Raw genomic sequence first — 16,095 nt, 5'->3', positions numbered from 1 at the left:
AAGGAAAAAGTACTATAGCTTACTAGGGTATATATATTAGACTTAACAGTTACTATATACAGTAATGGACTTCTATTCATTTTGCATCAAATTAAAACTTTGGGTGTCAGATAATTATTTATTAAAAGCTCGACATTTTAAATGAGAATAAGAAAGAAAAGTATGTCTTTGTGCCCCCTTTTCCCAGTTAATGCCCTATCGGCCCCCCTGGCTAAACTTTGCTAGATCCGCCCCTGCACAGTTACCAGCGTCAGCTACATAGAAAAAGATCCTGGTGTAGAAAGTAATATTAAATACATTCTAACAACAGCTTATCAAGCTTAAACGTGCTGCTGTTGTTCAGCCGCTGGTTTCCTCTTTCTGGTGCAAAGTGGACCAAAAACAAACAAGAGACACGGACTCGCGACAGAAAAGCCGATCAGCTGATCAGTTTCATGATTGAAGTAGCAGCCGGAGAGCGAGAGGCAGTCGCTCGTTAAGCTTAACGCAGGAATGCTTTACAAACATTCAGAGATGGACTTACACACTTGCTTTACTTCTCTCGGGGATAACTTTGTCGGAGATGAAATGCCGGGTTGCTAGCAAAGCTCCAAATGCTATCTAGACCACCGACAGGTCCCGCATGCCACAGCCGCTCTATCACGTGATGCATACTGCTCCGACGTGCTAACGTTCTGAGGTGAGTTACGGCGTGTTGCAAGTTTTGTGAGGTGCTTTCGTGATATTTAATGGATCGGATTACATTTTTTATTTTTCTCCGATATCCGATCCAGTAATTTAGGTCAGTATCGGACCGATACCGATACGTAATATCGGATCGGTCCATCTCTAATTACAATCCTCCTCTTCTCATAATTCATCCAAAGACTCCCTCTGATCTTTTCACATAATGATCTTTGGGTGTTTGCTCTTTTCTAAAACTCATTAGTCAGTCTGATGAACCACATTTCTGCTGCACTGATGGTTTTTACACTTTTTTAAAAAAATGTCTGCACTTCACTTCCATGCATGAGGACTGGTGTAATGTATGCATCTAGAACTCTATCTTGTCTCAGAAGAAATTTGTTGGTTATTAAAATCTTGTCAGTGAAAGCCAGCTTTGCTGCTGCAATCCGAATCTTAATTTCATGCAACGATCTAGTGTTACCCAAAAAACTGAACTTGTTGAGTTTTTGTAGTCTGATGTTACATGTTGGGTTGTCTTTTTGGACATGACCAGTGTCTCAGTTGTCTTCACATTCGGGAACAGTCCCACTTCTTCATTCTTCTCGTTTACGATGTTTTCTGGTCACGTTTTCTTCAGATGTTGACGTTGTCTGCATACCTCAGATTATTAATGCGAAAAACAGAAACATTTAAAATGCCACTTAATGCGAAGTTTGTATTTTATACTTCTGTAAAGAAACCAAGAAAGATGTTGCACATTTGTTTTGGGGTTTTTTGGGTTGTTTTTTTTTTATTTAGGGTCACATTGAAAAATAATTGAGATTAGACCAGTGGTTTGCTGTTTGACAGGCGATCTGTCTCTTATTAATGCTACGTGGAACTTCTCAAGCTGAGAGGCCAGCAAATTCAGCTAATTTGTTTTTGCATACACATTATGGATGAACTTGTGGTGGAGTGGAGTGGAGACTGATGGGAGATTAGCATGCCACACGAGTTGCCACTGGCTCTGCTTTCACTGCTCTGAGATGAGTTGCGCTTTGTGTGAGAACACAACTATCTTTAGTATAAGATGAGCTTCTGTGATTTATCATCACAACAGATACACTTTCCCTTACTGAGCATCTTGGCTATTTTGAGAGAAGATGGGGTGCAGAGTGAAGAAACTTTGAATAACTCTGTTAGCAGATTAGCAAAGAACGCCTTGATGATTTAGAGGAGACGCGAGTTGAACGGGTGCAGGCTCAGCAGCTCGTTCACTGTCTCTGGTTGCCTCTCTGTAAAAGTTACTGCACTCCACTTCAGGATTAAAAACTTTTATTTGTTCTTGTTTAGATTTTTGTCTGTAGCACTTTCATGAGAGCAGAAGTCCCGAATGCTCTTTTTGTTTCTTTTCTTTTTTTTTGTAATATATCCCTGGGTCTTCTGAGGCAGCAAGATGGTGTGGATAAATTCAAGGACGGGAAGAAGGCAGGCAGTAATTTTCTGGGTGGAGAAATGACCTTCTAGTGCACTCCCCTGTCTGCTAAGGAACAGCCAGTCATCCCTGCAGGGCTGCAGTAATATAGCAGTATCCCAGTGAACAGTAGTAGATGGACACCAGTGGTTCCCCATTAAAGTTGGTCTGTCTGATGATGCTCTGAGCGTTTCTGATTACAAGCATGCGTTAGTGATCCACAATAGGCTGTAAACTATTTGCACACTTAGAAATCTGCAGCACACAGTTCCTATAAAGATTTTCTTCCTACTACAGTCGATGGTGACTTCTTCTGTTCAGAGGTGGATGTGTTCTCTGAACAGCATCTCTTCATCTCTATATATTTCCCCCCACACGGTAAGCCTCACTGCTGTGAAGTCAACACACAGCCCCCGTGGGGGGCCAGCACTGAAGGACAGTCCTCCAACACTGTTGGATGCGTTGATTTTCAGGCTGTTAACAAGGAGAGGTGATGCACCAAGCACTGTTTCAAGTAGACTGAAGAAAAACGTCCAAATGTTTTGAACAATGTAGCTCAATATAATCTTGGCAATTTTTAGGTTTGTTTGTTCGCACTATTAAAAATAGGTGGCTCGTTTTGTTATGAACAAGACATGGCTGTGTTTTTTAAACTTTGAATTGTAAACTTGAACTTTTTAAAATCATCACCAATGGTGTTTCACAGAGAAAATAAAGTTTTGAATGAGTGGTCGACCTGCATCCGTCCATCTTTGAAGTTTCCTCACATGGCCGAAATTGCAGTGGCTGCTTGTGATGATCTGCAAGATTAAATTAGGTTCAGTCTGGTGTATCCTCATTTATCTAAGAAATGTTAACTAAGCAGTGCATCATCTGTGAGTATGACATCAAAATATGCATCTGTAGAGTGATTCACATTACCTCAAGAAAATGTGGCCAGTATTTTTTGTATTATATTTGTATTTTTATAGAATCTTTTGCACCTGTATAGTTTTATTGGTGATGTTAGATGTTTTTCATGGACACTGAAACCTAATGAAACCTTTAGAAGCCTTGGATACAGCACATGAAAAAAATATAAAGAGTAACTGAAGTTAAGTTAAATTATGTGTATTGACAAATTCTTCTATACTTTATTTTATTTACTAGGTGCATTTCAAAATATTGTCAATAGTGCTTAATGGTACTTGAGACAACAATTTTTTCTTCCCTGAATTAAGTTGAAGTAGTTGCAGCAACTAACCAGAGGTTGAGGAGGTTGCACGCTCAACCTCTCGGTGACTACTTGGTTGCCAAAATTCCTACATTCAATTGCAAGGGAATTGCACGGGTCACCTAGTGGGAGGCAACCTCCAAGTCATTGTGCTCCAACTCAGACTGATTGCAATCACTCTCAACAGACATAATTGCCATCAAATATCTAAAAACTCTTTATGTTCCATCTATGCTAAAGTCATCTGCAATGCATCTCTTTGTGGTTAGACTTCACTCAGCTGGTTGTATTCTGATAACGTTCCTGACACAGATGCAGGGCCGCCAAGCATCGTTTTCATATTTGAACTCATTCCTGCAGCAACGTTGTCACTATTTGTGAAGTCATTTCTTCCAGTCTGAGGTTCCGGCTGGATAATGATAATGGGAATTTCTGTATGTGCAGCTGGCAACAGATTTGCACGAGACGTTTGTACAATATTATCTTTATTCATGACCATTTGGATGTTTTGTTGCTCACAAAAACACAGATACACCCTCACACGGTCTGGGCATGTTGAAATATCCCTTGATTTAAAGAGGAAAAAAAGACAGAAAAGAAAAAAGCAGGACAGAAAAAAAAAGCATACAGGGAGTGCAGAATTATTAGGCAAATGAGTATTTTGTCCACATCATCCTCTTCATGCATGTTGTCTTACTCCAAGCTGTATAGGCTCGAAAGCCTACTACCAATTAAGCATATTAGTTGATGTGCATCTCTGTAATGAGAAGGGGTGTGGTCTAATGACATCAACACCCTATGTCAGGTGTGCATAATTATTAGGCAACGTCCTTTCCTTTGGCAAAATGGGTCAAAAGAAGGACTTGACAGGCTCAGAAAAGTCAAAAATAGTGAGATATCTTGCAGAGGGATGCAGCAGTCTCAAAATTGCAAAGCTTCTGAAGTGTGATCATCGAACAATCAAGCGTTTCATTCAAAATAGTCAACAGGGTCGCAAGAAGCGTGTGGAAAAACCAAGGCGCAAAATAACTGCCCATGAACTGAGAAAAGTCAAGCGTGCAGCTGCCAAGATGCCACTTGCCACCAGTTTGGCCATATTTCAGAGCTGCAACATCACTGGAGTGCCCAAAAGCACAAGGTGTGCAATACTCAGAGACATGGCCAAGGTAAGAAAGGCTGAAAGACGACCACCACTGAACAAGACACACAAGCTGAAACGTCAAGACTGGGCCAAGAAACATCTCAAGACTGGTTTTTCTAAGGTTTTATGGACTGATGAAATGAGAGTGAGTCTTGATGGGCCAGATGGATGGGCCCGTGGCTGGATTGGTAAAGGGCAGAGAGCTCCAGTCCGACTCAGACGCCAGAAAGGTGGAGGTGGAGTACTGGTTTGGGCTGGTATCATCAAAGATGAGCTTGTGGGGCCTTTTCGGGTTGAGGATGGAGTCAAGCTCAACTCCCGGTCCTACTGCCAGTTTCTGGAAGACACCTTCTTCAAGCAGTGGTACAGGAAGAAGTCTGCATCCTTCAAGAAAAACATGATTTTCATGCAGGACAATGCTCCATCACACGCGTCCAAGTACTCCACAGCGTGGCTGGCAAGAAAGGGTATAAAAGAAGAAAAACTAATGACATGGCCTCCTTGTTCACCTGATCTGAACCCCATTGAGAACCTGTGGTCCATCATCAAATGTGAGATTTACAAGGAGGGAAAACAGTACACCTCTCTGAACAGTGTCTGGGAGGCTGTGGTTGCTGCTGCACGCAATGTTGATGGTGAACAGATCAAAACACTGACAGAATCCATGGATGGCAGGCTTTTGAGTGTCCTTGCAAAGAAAGGTGGCTATATTGGTCGCTGATTTGTTTTTGTTTTGTTTTTGAATGTCAGAAATGTTTATTTGTGAATGTGGAGATGTTATATTGGTTTCACTGGTAAAAATAAATAATTGAAATGGGTATATATTTGTTTTTTGTTAAGTTGCCTAATAATTATGCACAGTAATAGTCACCTGCACACACAGATATCCCCCTAAAATAGCTAAAACTAAAAACAAACTAAAAACTACTTCCACAAACATTCAGCTTTGATATTAATGAGTTTTTTGGGTTCATTGAGAACATGGTTGTTGTTCAATAATAACATTATTCCTCAAAAATACAACTTGCCTAATAATTCTGCACTCCCTGTACACACAACCACCACTTTTCCCCACTGATTCAACACTAACACAATTAGGGTCCTTAAGGGAATATACACTCAGTGATCAGAACAATGAAACTACTGGTCTGTGAAGGAAGGTGTTTTCTGTCAATGTGGAATGAGCGCTGGAGATGGAGGGCTTTCACTTGGCACAGCTTTGGTTCATCTAATCATGGAAATGATTAGCTTGAGTCATGCCCTGCAGAATTTTTGCAAAAAGCAGCAAAACATCAGAGGCACATAATAAATTAAGAAAATGGGGCATTTTATCCTGTCATTATAAGAAGATAAACAAAGAATAGTTGTAGGAATGTTCAAGGAAATTAGTTTGCCATTAGACTCGGGAGCATATTAATGTTGAACTGTACTTCTGCTTTTGTGCACAGCCAGAATACTTATTGTCTCTGAACTCCCCTCGAGCCAGTGGTGCTTCAAGGTGGTACTAAGCAGAGACTCTATTGTTCTGGTCACTGAGTATATAAAACAGAGATGGAAGGCAAGTATCAGCTTTTGAAAGTAGAACAAAAAGAAATCAGAAAAGCATTAAACAGAGATTCTGTCCAAAATCACTCACTGTTCCAGACTAGCTTAAAAAGCAGGAATGAGCTTAGTTGGGAAATTGCTTTCCGATATTCACTGGACACCATTTACACATTATTCTAAGGCAGTCACATAAATTAATTCATTTTTAATCATTTAACTACAAGAAAAATTAGAAGTCGTGACCATCTATAGATTTCAGGTCATGTTAATGAGTCATTTTAACATACTTGATAATTTTTGATCACTGTACATAGACATTAATTCTCACTAGACAGCTGGACGACATTAGAGGAAAAAAAGGGAGAATAGAAATTTGTAGACTAAAAGAGAAATAATGAACAATTTTGGACAAATATGCATCTTTTCTCAAAGACACTATCAAAAAATAGACCAGAGTAATCCTGTGTTTGTTTTTATAAATAAATAGTACTACAGCGTGTGCGTCGTACAGTGGAGCAGCGTTCACAGACCTTGAAGACACATCTAGTTCCTTTCAGGATGGGATGAATTCAGAGCATATGCTTTGCACTCACGAATTCTCACCATCCTTCTCGTCAGCAACAACAACACAGACTGTTCGTCTCAGTCTGCATAGCTAAGCATTAAGCTACAAGTACGTCATATCACAGGTAGCAAATCATATGAGAACACAAAGTGGCTGCCATAAAGTCACTAGCAACCAGTTTGAGACCACGTTCAGACTGGTCTGCGTAAGAAGATGCTTCTCTTATTCATTATCTCCAATAAGGCAGTGCATAAGTCATCATGGGTTAGATTGCCATGTGTGCCACACCAGGTCAAAAATGCCCCCCCCCCTCCCTTTTTTTTCTTTTGTAAATGATGTCACTAGGCCACTTTATTAGATACACCTTGGAGTACTAGGCTGAACCTCATTTTGCCACAGGTCGGCATGAGGTGTTTAAACAAAGGTCAGCTGGCGATAATGGCCCCAAAGTGGACCAAGGAAATATCCTTCCCATCTTAATATTATGAATCCGAGTCGGACTCTTTCCCGATGGGTGATGGACTCTGGCAGGGCTGGTCTTTGTCACCAATTCTGTTGTACTCAAGGTGCAGCCAAGTGTCAGAAGGCTTTCACTTCGGTGGCCTCAGAATCTCATCTCTGCTTTTCGCAGATGATGTGGTTCTGTTGGCTTCATCGGGTGATGGCTTTCAGCTCGCACTGGAACGGTTCACGGCCGAGTGTGAAGCGGTGGAAATGAGAATCAGCACCTCCAAATCTGAGGCCATGGTCCTCAGCTGGAAAAGGGTGGAGTGCCCACTCTGGGTCAGGGATGAGTTCAAGCTCCAAGTGGAGGACTTTAAGTATCTCGAGGTCTTGTTCACGAGTGACGGGAGAAGGGAGCGGGAGACAGACGGTGCTGCAGCTGCAGTGATGCTGGCGTTGTACTGGTCCATGGTGGTAAAGAGAGAGCTGAGTGTAAAAGCAAATCTCTCAATTTACCATTCGACCTACGTCCCTACCCTCACCTATGGCCACGAAAGAACGAGATCGCGGATACAAGCGGTGGAAATGAGCTTCCTCCGAAGGGTGGACGGCCTCTCCCTTAGAGATAGTGTAAGGAGCTCAGACATCCGGGAGGGGCTCAGATTAGAGCCGCTGCTCCGCCACATCGAAAGGAGCCAGGTGAGGTGGATCAGGTCTGATAAGGATGCCTCCTGGGCACCTCGTGGGTGAGGTGTTCTGGACATGTCCCACCTGGAGGAGTCCCTGGGGCAGACCCCCCCAAGGCTGGCCTGGGAACGCCTTGGTGTTCCGCCGGACAAGGTGGGCAGGGAGAGAGAGGTCTGGGGTTCTCTGCTTAGGCTGCTACCCCCGGAGAAGCAGATGGATGGCTCAGTCAGTCAATATTGGTGAGTTTGTAGCCTGGGTTTCCTGTTCTCAGCTGACAGAAGTGGCTCTGGTCTTCTGTTTCTGTAGCCCTTCTGCTTCCAGGGGGGGGGGTTGAAAAAGACCAGCCCATCTGGCACCAACAACCTTCAGTTGGTCACTCCGAACATGTCTGCACACCTGGATGCTTAGAAATCTCTGTTAATAAGCTGAACAGGTGTACCCAATAAAGTGTCTAAGATGTGTCGCAGGTCTGTCTGTTGTAATGTCATCAGGCTTTTTCAGAGGCACATCTGTTTAAATCTGGTCATTAAACTTCTGGTCTCCCTAATATATAACAAACGTGTCAAGAAATTGTTATTTTACCACTATTGGCATGAATTAGAGGCATTAAGACATTTCATTAGAAACTTGATTATAAACCTTGCCTAAATTTTGTGCTGACAATCACAGAGGTAATAGATAATCTGATGAATAGCCCTTCACAATTTAAAATAGGACACCGTTCGCTTCCTCGCCTTCAGTAAAAACCTACAATCTCCATTCTATTAAAAAAAGTCCACATTTGTGTCCCATTAAATAAACAATATTTACGAACACAAACACAAAAGAACACACATGCTACTACACAAAATAGTCACATGCAAGCTACACAAAGGTACCAAGAGATCACAAAAAGTATTTCACAGTAATTCATTGCAATGTGATTATTTTTTTTCACCACAGGCACCAAAAAGTACAAATTCATTACATTCAAAACTGGACCTTCATACATGTTTGTGCTAAATGTGTTTGCTGGAGTGTTGTGTACCTCAGCAGTGTTGTCGTGTTTAAGTTATTGTTGACGTCTTTGGCAGTAAAATCAAAACAGCTCACTGCTTGAATCAGAGAAAAGTGTAACGGCTACATAACAAAATGAGAAACGCACCAAAATGTGGAACCAATATCTATTTTTGGCTTAACTAATGGTACAACTAGTACTTTGAAGCTGAAAAACAAAAATATGTGAGTATTGTCTGATGTCTTGGTATTAATTATCAAATGCACCATCTGGATCTTGGTTCTGTTCATTTAATATTTACAGTGTTTATTTTTCTGCAGGTATTTTTGTTTGTTTGTGTAAGAAGTTAAACCAGGAACCAGGAATGATGCTATAAAATGTGTTATTTGGACGCTGTAGCGAAACTTGTTCTTTATATTAGCATTAATATTTAAAAAAAAACAACCTTGTTGTGGCTGTGATGTATCCATGCTGTGGCTTGCTTGGATAAGAGAGGCTGGATTTGCTACATGCACTTTGGATCCAAGTTTAGATCTCGTAACTGCCCAGATTCCCCAGTCTTAACTTAAATTTTAAGCGCTCTTGAGCCACTCCTCAGTTCTTTGTTTTTGTTTCCAAGAAGCCAGATTTTCTTCTCATTCTTTTAAAGCAAACCTTCTCCAGGCTTTCTGAAGGTCTTTCAAAGTTTTTCTTTGGACATTGACTGCTTTTTCACTCATTTCAATCCTCTGATTATTTTTAGAGCAATGCTTTTGTTGTTTTTTTAAGCCTTTTAAATGACTCATAGGTCAGTATTAAGTGTAAAAACTGCACTTTAATCGAGGGATGAAATATCTGCAGCAGCTGAACAGTATCTAATGTCAGGTCCTTAGAAAGAGATGCATTTCTTCAGGACCTGAGATCCATCTGGCCCTCCATCCATATACTGTTCACTAGTCTCATCACAAATGGTCTCAGTGGACACGTTGGCTGCCAGGAAGCCATTTTTGAAGGGAAACAGTGGGAAAAGGCTAAGGTTATAGAAATTACACACAAATCAGTGGCAACAGGTCTGATGGCGTGATGAACCTAAACGGTATAACTGTGATGGTTTAGGAGCGTTGTCATGTTTGGGGCTGCATTTCAAGCAGTGGTGTTGGAGATCTTCTCAGAATTGATGAATTACGAGCACGGAAAATTGAACCACCATCTGAAAAGCACGTGGATTAGCAATCGCTACATTTTTCAGCATGACAGTGATCCCAAACACAGTGCCTATGCAGTAAAAGCATACCTGGATAGAAAAACGCACACTGGAACAATATATTAAAGCAGACTGGGAACGTCTTGATGGAGACCGGAATAAAAGGCAGGAACATTCAGAGAAGAGCTTTGAATGTCTTTGCGGGAGCCTGGAGAACTATTTAAAGAAATAACAAGAATAAATAAAGCTTGCCTTATACACTGTATTTCAGTTCATGCTGTCCATAAATCAGGACAACCTCAGCAAAATATGAAGAAATGAGTGGTGGCTCAAGACTCATGTAAATTTTTATTATTATTTCATGAGAATTCATATTTGAAGTACTGATTTGATTAAAGGACCAGTGGCACCCAATGCTCTAACTTAAAAAAAACACTCAGCTATACTGAGTATATGTTTCTTTGCCCACATTCACGCTGCATTTTTTCTCTCTACAGTGAATTATGAATTCTTTCGGCATGTATAATCAATATGGCACAAAGTTGAATTTGAGTAGCAGTATGAAGTGAAGAAGTGAGCAGGCTGTTTGGGGTCAAATCAGGGTCTAAAGGGAGACATGCACCCTCTTCAGCAGACATGTCGAGGTCAGCGGTTATGTTGTTAGCAGTTACATTAAATGGCAGAATACGTTATGACCACAAAGACCAAGGGTGTGACTGCAGTGTAAAGGTTAGCGGGAGTTATAAAATGCCTGGAAACCATGTCTGGCACCATAATAAAACAGTGTAAAGATGGCAGTTTGTTTTTGATATTTCTAAACAAGACAGAGACTTGGTCTTCATCTAATCATTGAAAACCTAATGTTTTGGGACAATGACTCTCATATAGCAATAATTGATGACATCGAGTCCAGTACATTGTGCCCAGTGCACACAAAAAAAGTGTCGGATGGATGTCACCTCTGAGCCTTGCATTCATTCATTCATCATGCTGAGACCGCGCACCGGTCAACTGCAGGGAAGCAGCCACTTTCAGGCTAAATGTGTTTGTCTCTTGTAAGTTCAGTTAGTTTCTACGTGCACGTGGATATCCGTTTACTGAACTGGTTGATGTGGACAACTTGTCAAGCGTAAGTTTGCCTGCCTTTGAGAAGTGTCCGAGTTTTTTAGCATTAGCGGATCCATTTATTTCCCTCTGGGACGGCAGTGATCACTGTGCACTTACTCACAGCAGGCAAAGAGCTACAACCTGCTGTGCTGAAAGGCTTCTGCTGATTTTGCAATAATTTGATGTTTTGATTTTTTTAAAACATGACATATTCACACTAATGCTAAAGGTTGGAGTGATATGAAGAAATTTTAGGTTGTAGAGCTCAACTTTAAAACTGAATTGTATCACATTACATGGCATATTATCAGTGTGTATATATCTGTGCTGTAAAGACTCAGCAGTAGAAATCTGCATGAAATTAGCATCTAAAACGTGGAAATTATTGGACTGTGAACATGTTTATCTGAGAGGTAAATAATGCCTACCTTAACTGACACCACATGCCTTATCCTGGATGTAGTGGTATTCTTTTCATTTCGGGATGTAGAATTTTTTTTTTTCTTGCAGTCTCAGCAAGCATACGTGATTCAGCTGCACTGAGCTATATTAGTGATTGGGCTTAGCGGGTTCATGACTTCTTGGGTGACTGCCTTGTCCCTAAAAGCAGCTGTCCTGCACATTTCACTGCAGGCATTCATCATTAGAGAACGCTGACAGTGTTTCCAAAATGGATCACTGACTGCAACTCATTGTAAACTCCAACTGTACGCAAACTCATTACAGCCTGATATGAAGTTGCTCTGATGCTATTTGCAGTAAATATTTGCCTGCGGTGGTTTTGCCAAAAGCAGCGACTAAAATCAGTCGAGTTTCTGGGTGATTTTATTTAGTGATGGCTGGCCTGGTTAGCCTTTGCTGCACTGTTCAGGCTTACTTGAGGGGTTTTGTAGCAGGAGAGAGATGCAAACACGAGATGTGTTGCTTACTGAAAGGGTAAACTACATAAAGCAATGTTAAATTTTAACCTTTGTATAAATCGACATATATAAAGATGTCAACAAGACCAAAGCATTAAAGTGTTGGCAATCTGAATGTGTTGTGTATTTACCGAGGTACCCCTTGAAGTTGTTCTAGTTTAGATCTCACAGCTGCCAGAGTTTATAATGTAAATAATGTAAAATCATGATGTTTTTGTTGATTACAGCTTTACTTTTTCTGTGATTTATAATCTTTTCTATGAATATTTTCAAAATTGCTTGAAAAAGGACATTTAGTACAAAAAGCGACTGAAGTCATTCATTGGATCATATTTACAGTGTGACGACAGCACAACAGGGTTCAGAGAGATTTTAAAAAATAAAATAAAATGACAGGAAAAGATTTGATGTGGTGTTTACACGGCACATTCATAAAGGGCTCATTGAAGGTTTCTGTATAAATAATGTGCATAATTGCACGTTGACGTGTGGATGTTTACAGAGCAGATTTTAGGGTAAAATCCTGAATGAAAATTTTGTAAATGGATAATCATAGCTTTCATCTCTTTGCCATCTATAGGGCTTTATGCCCGAATAAAAAAACCCAGTAAATGTGTCACCTGCAGAATATCTGTTGGCAAGTATCATCTTTCCTGCTTAATGTCTTTCTGTCAATAAAAAGACACAAACTGTCTTCAGTTCAAAGCAACATCTTCACAAAAAATGATTCTAATGTTTTAATGTCAACAGATCATTAGCACATTTATTATGTGACCTTATTTTAGTTATCATAAGCAAAGTACATGTTTATCATTTTTAATCCAATCTCTATAGCAGAGCTCTCAAACCTAAGCCTCTTTGCCCATCTCCAGTGTCTCTGAGAAAAATCTTGGTGAATATCAGAACTCGCAGCAAACTCTCCTAACTACTGGTGTGTTTGCTCTGCTGCTGGACTTTAATCAAAATCAAGTGGAAACCTTCCTTTTTTAAGTTTTACAACCTTTAATTATCACTTTTGCACAAACAGGGTTTTTTCTGTCTTTGTGGTTTTGGAGTTACTCTGTTTCAAAGAAGGCCATCCATTCTCTTAGCTGCTTATCCGACTGTCATGGAGGAGGCTACTCTGGACAGGTTGATTGCAGGGCTGACACAGAAAGACAACCATCCGTAGCTACGCCTAAAGACCGTTCGTGTCTCCATATGCATGTTAGATCAAAAACTGCTTAATTATGGCTACTTTCATAACTGTTACATCCTGTGAGGCTGTGGGAGTGTGTGGGTGGGGTGTTTGCCCGCTCTCCCCGCCTCCTCTCTTGCCACTCCTACCCCCTCTGTCTCTCTCACTCTCCTCTCTCCCCAGGACACAGCTGCTTTTGATTAGCCTCGTTTGCCACCTGACTCCAGTCAGCAATCACCTCTGAGGCTATTTAAAAAGGCTGATTGCTCCTGCTTTACAGTCTACTACTTCTCCTCCTTTGAGTTGATTCACACAAACTTGCCTTTCTTAGTGTAAAGATGTCACCTTTCTGCACCATTTTTATAGGAGCAGCTACAAACTGGGTTACAAAACAGCTTGTTGTAAGCCTCTAGATTAATGGCATAAAAATCATAGAAAAAGATTTCATATTTACTGAAATTACTTGTTAGTTGATCTCTGAAGTGAGTGTGATATGCTGTGGCTGTGATAGCAGAGCATAAAAACATGCCTCGCTTTAAAAAAGAACTGTTCTCATGTATTAATGCATCTGTGAATATAAAAGATCGTGATGACTAATACTTGCTAATAGTTGCTACATCAACCTCCACTTCTTTTCTCAACTCCTTTATTCCTCATTTGAGCCCTTTGACTTTTATATCTTGTGTATGTTGTTTGACTTAATAAAGCAGTTCAAACATTAGGCGACACAAACCACACAACGTGGGATTTCTCCTCGTGATCTGAAAGTTGCCGAAGGTTTCAGCAGCAGCAGCAGTGAATAATACGAGACAGATGTTGGGAGAATTTTTGTTCGTGTAGTTTGCCACATTACAAAGACATATCTTGAAATCTTCTCTGCAAGTGTCATGCTGTCATGTTTGATGCATCTTTATACATTTATACACAGAAATTTTATATGGTGCAGATTAAAGATTAAAGGGACACTTGAGCATTACTGTGAAGGGATCTGGGGGCTCTTTTATGCTTTCGGGGACATTTATCAGATTTGTACGTCTGTTTTTGTCTCCTATAATGAAACGTTTCTGTCGTGATCAGGGCAGTTTCTTCAAGTTTGACAGGGGCTCCTTAAAAAGTTATGAATCATTAAAAGACTAGAAATGCATTTTGAAAGGATGGCGCTCATCCCTCCGTCACAGTTTTGGACCTGAAATCTTACATGGTGTTGTTGGCTGCTCTTTTTTCCCCTTTAATTTGACACCATCTGTATGTCAAGTGTGCAGCAGCCTGTTATCAAAGCAATATTGACAAGTCTAATTGACCATTCTGCAACGGACAGCAGGAATATTAAGTCCTGCCCTTGCACGTGTGTCACATGGTGTGCATCTGAAGTGATAAGATTACAACCAAAGGCTGTGTTCCCCTTAAAACTAGTCACTTAAAGATGTGTATTTATTATTTTTATTTATTTTCTTGCCTTGAAATCTTGTATTGTATTGAAATCTTGGACATTTTCCAGCTCACCATCCGCTTGTAAAATCTATTTAAGGGAGCCTTGTGGTTTTCTTAGGCACAGCACAGCATGATTTAAGATTCAAATATCTTTCCTCACCACCTACAACAAAGTGTGTGTGTGCGTCCTCAAATAGACACTGCAGTCACACCCCCACTACTGCAAGATGCCTTTTCCAGGTCCTCCATGACCAAATCCTGCTCGGTGACATGGTTGATTCGCCTGGACGTGTTCTTTTCCAAGCTGTTGAGAGAGATGGGTTCCAGGCAGGTCTGTGCATTATTCGCAGGGAGGACAGAGTTTCCCTGCAGCCTGTGCGAGTAGGTTTTCCTCCGCTGGCCGTCGGCTGTGCACAGGCTGAACTTGAACACGGCTTGAAAGCCTCTGCGGAAATTCTCATTGAAGAAACCGTAGATGATGGGGTTGACGCTGCTGTTGAAGAAGGCCAGCCAGTGGGCAAAGGGGTAGATGTAAATGTTGATGATCCTGTACTGCTGCTCAGTCAGCCTGGCGTAGTCGCTCAACATCATGAGAGTCCACAGAGGCAGCCAGGACAGGATGAAGAGCAAAGCAACTATGAGAAGCATTTTAATGACACGTTGCTTTTTCTTGGACACCGTGTGGCGGTTCTCGTGGCCCGGCTTTCCTCCCGTTGGAACTGCTGTTTTGAAAAGCGTAATCCCAATCCGGGCGTACATGATCACAATGAGGGAAAGAGGGGCAAGATAGATGTTGGCAAACAGGACTGTGGTGTAAATCTTTCTCATGTCTTGGTTTGGCCAGTTCTCTCTGCACCAATAAAAAGGAATAGTTTTGTTATCATATCCCAGCAACACCCGGATGGTTTGCTCCTTGGTCACTTGTAGCATCACGCCAGAGGGACACATGATGGATACGGCCAGAACCCAGATGATGACTATTATCAGCGTGGCTGTGGAGATGGTCAGCTTTTGCTTGAATGGGTAGACGATGCATCTGAACCTGCAAGAGGGTACAAAAGGTGATGGTTAAGATGCATGTAGGCATTTAAAATACTTTTTCTGACTACGTGAGCATGTGCGTCTGAAAAGCTACATGGCGTTCACATCATATTGCACTAAAGGTCACCGTGCACCTGGCATGCTGTTTGAATAAATGCTGCTGATTAGCTCATTAGGACATTAAGGTTTACGAGGACTATTTTTGTGTCATTTTCCTTTGTGTTCAAAGCCTTAAGAAGCACAAATGTGTTCTTTAAGGTTCAAGGTTCTTTATTTGTCACATGCATAGTTATACAAGTATAACACACAGTGAAATGTAGCCTGACACGCTCCTCGACATGTGCAGAAATGGGGGGTGTAGAGGAAGAACATTATATATATATATATATATATATATATATATATATATATATATATATATATATATATATATATATATATATATATATATATATATATATATATATATATATATATATATATATGTATGTATATATGTATATATGTATATATATATGTATATAT

At 40.7% G+C, this 16,095-nt stretch overlaps 1 protein-coding gene across 1 annotated transcript in view; it reads right to left on the bottom strand.

The window, feature by feature from the left end:
- Nucleotides 1–3,800: 3,800 nt before the first annotated feature.
- npffr2a (neuropeptide FF receptor 2a) overlaps nt 3,801–16,095 on the bottom strand; it is an 85,524-nt gene continuing 73,229 nt past the window's right edge. The window contains exon 4 of the mRNA XM_026188006.2: nt 3,801–15,571. Within this exon, the coding sequence (XP_026043791.1) occupies nt 14,719–15,571 (853 nt within the window). The 3' untranslated portion in view covers nt 3,801–14,718. The remainder of the gene's footprint in view (nt 15,572–16,095) is intronic.

Source organism: Astatotilapia calliptera, chromosome 12 (genome assembly GCF_964374335.1).
Source record: "Astatotilapia calliptera chromosome 12, fAstCal68.1, whole genome shotgun sequence".
Classification (NCBI taxonomy): Eukaryota; Metazoa; Chordata; class Actinopteri; order Cichliformes; family Cichlidae; genus Astatotilapia; species Astatotilapia calliptera.
Note: the sequence above shows the minus strand (reverse complement) of the source record. Positions and strands in the feature narration are given on the sequence as shown.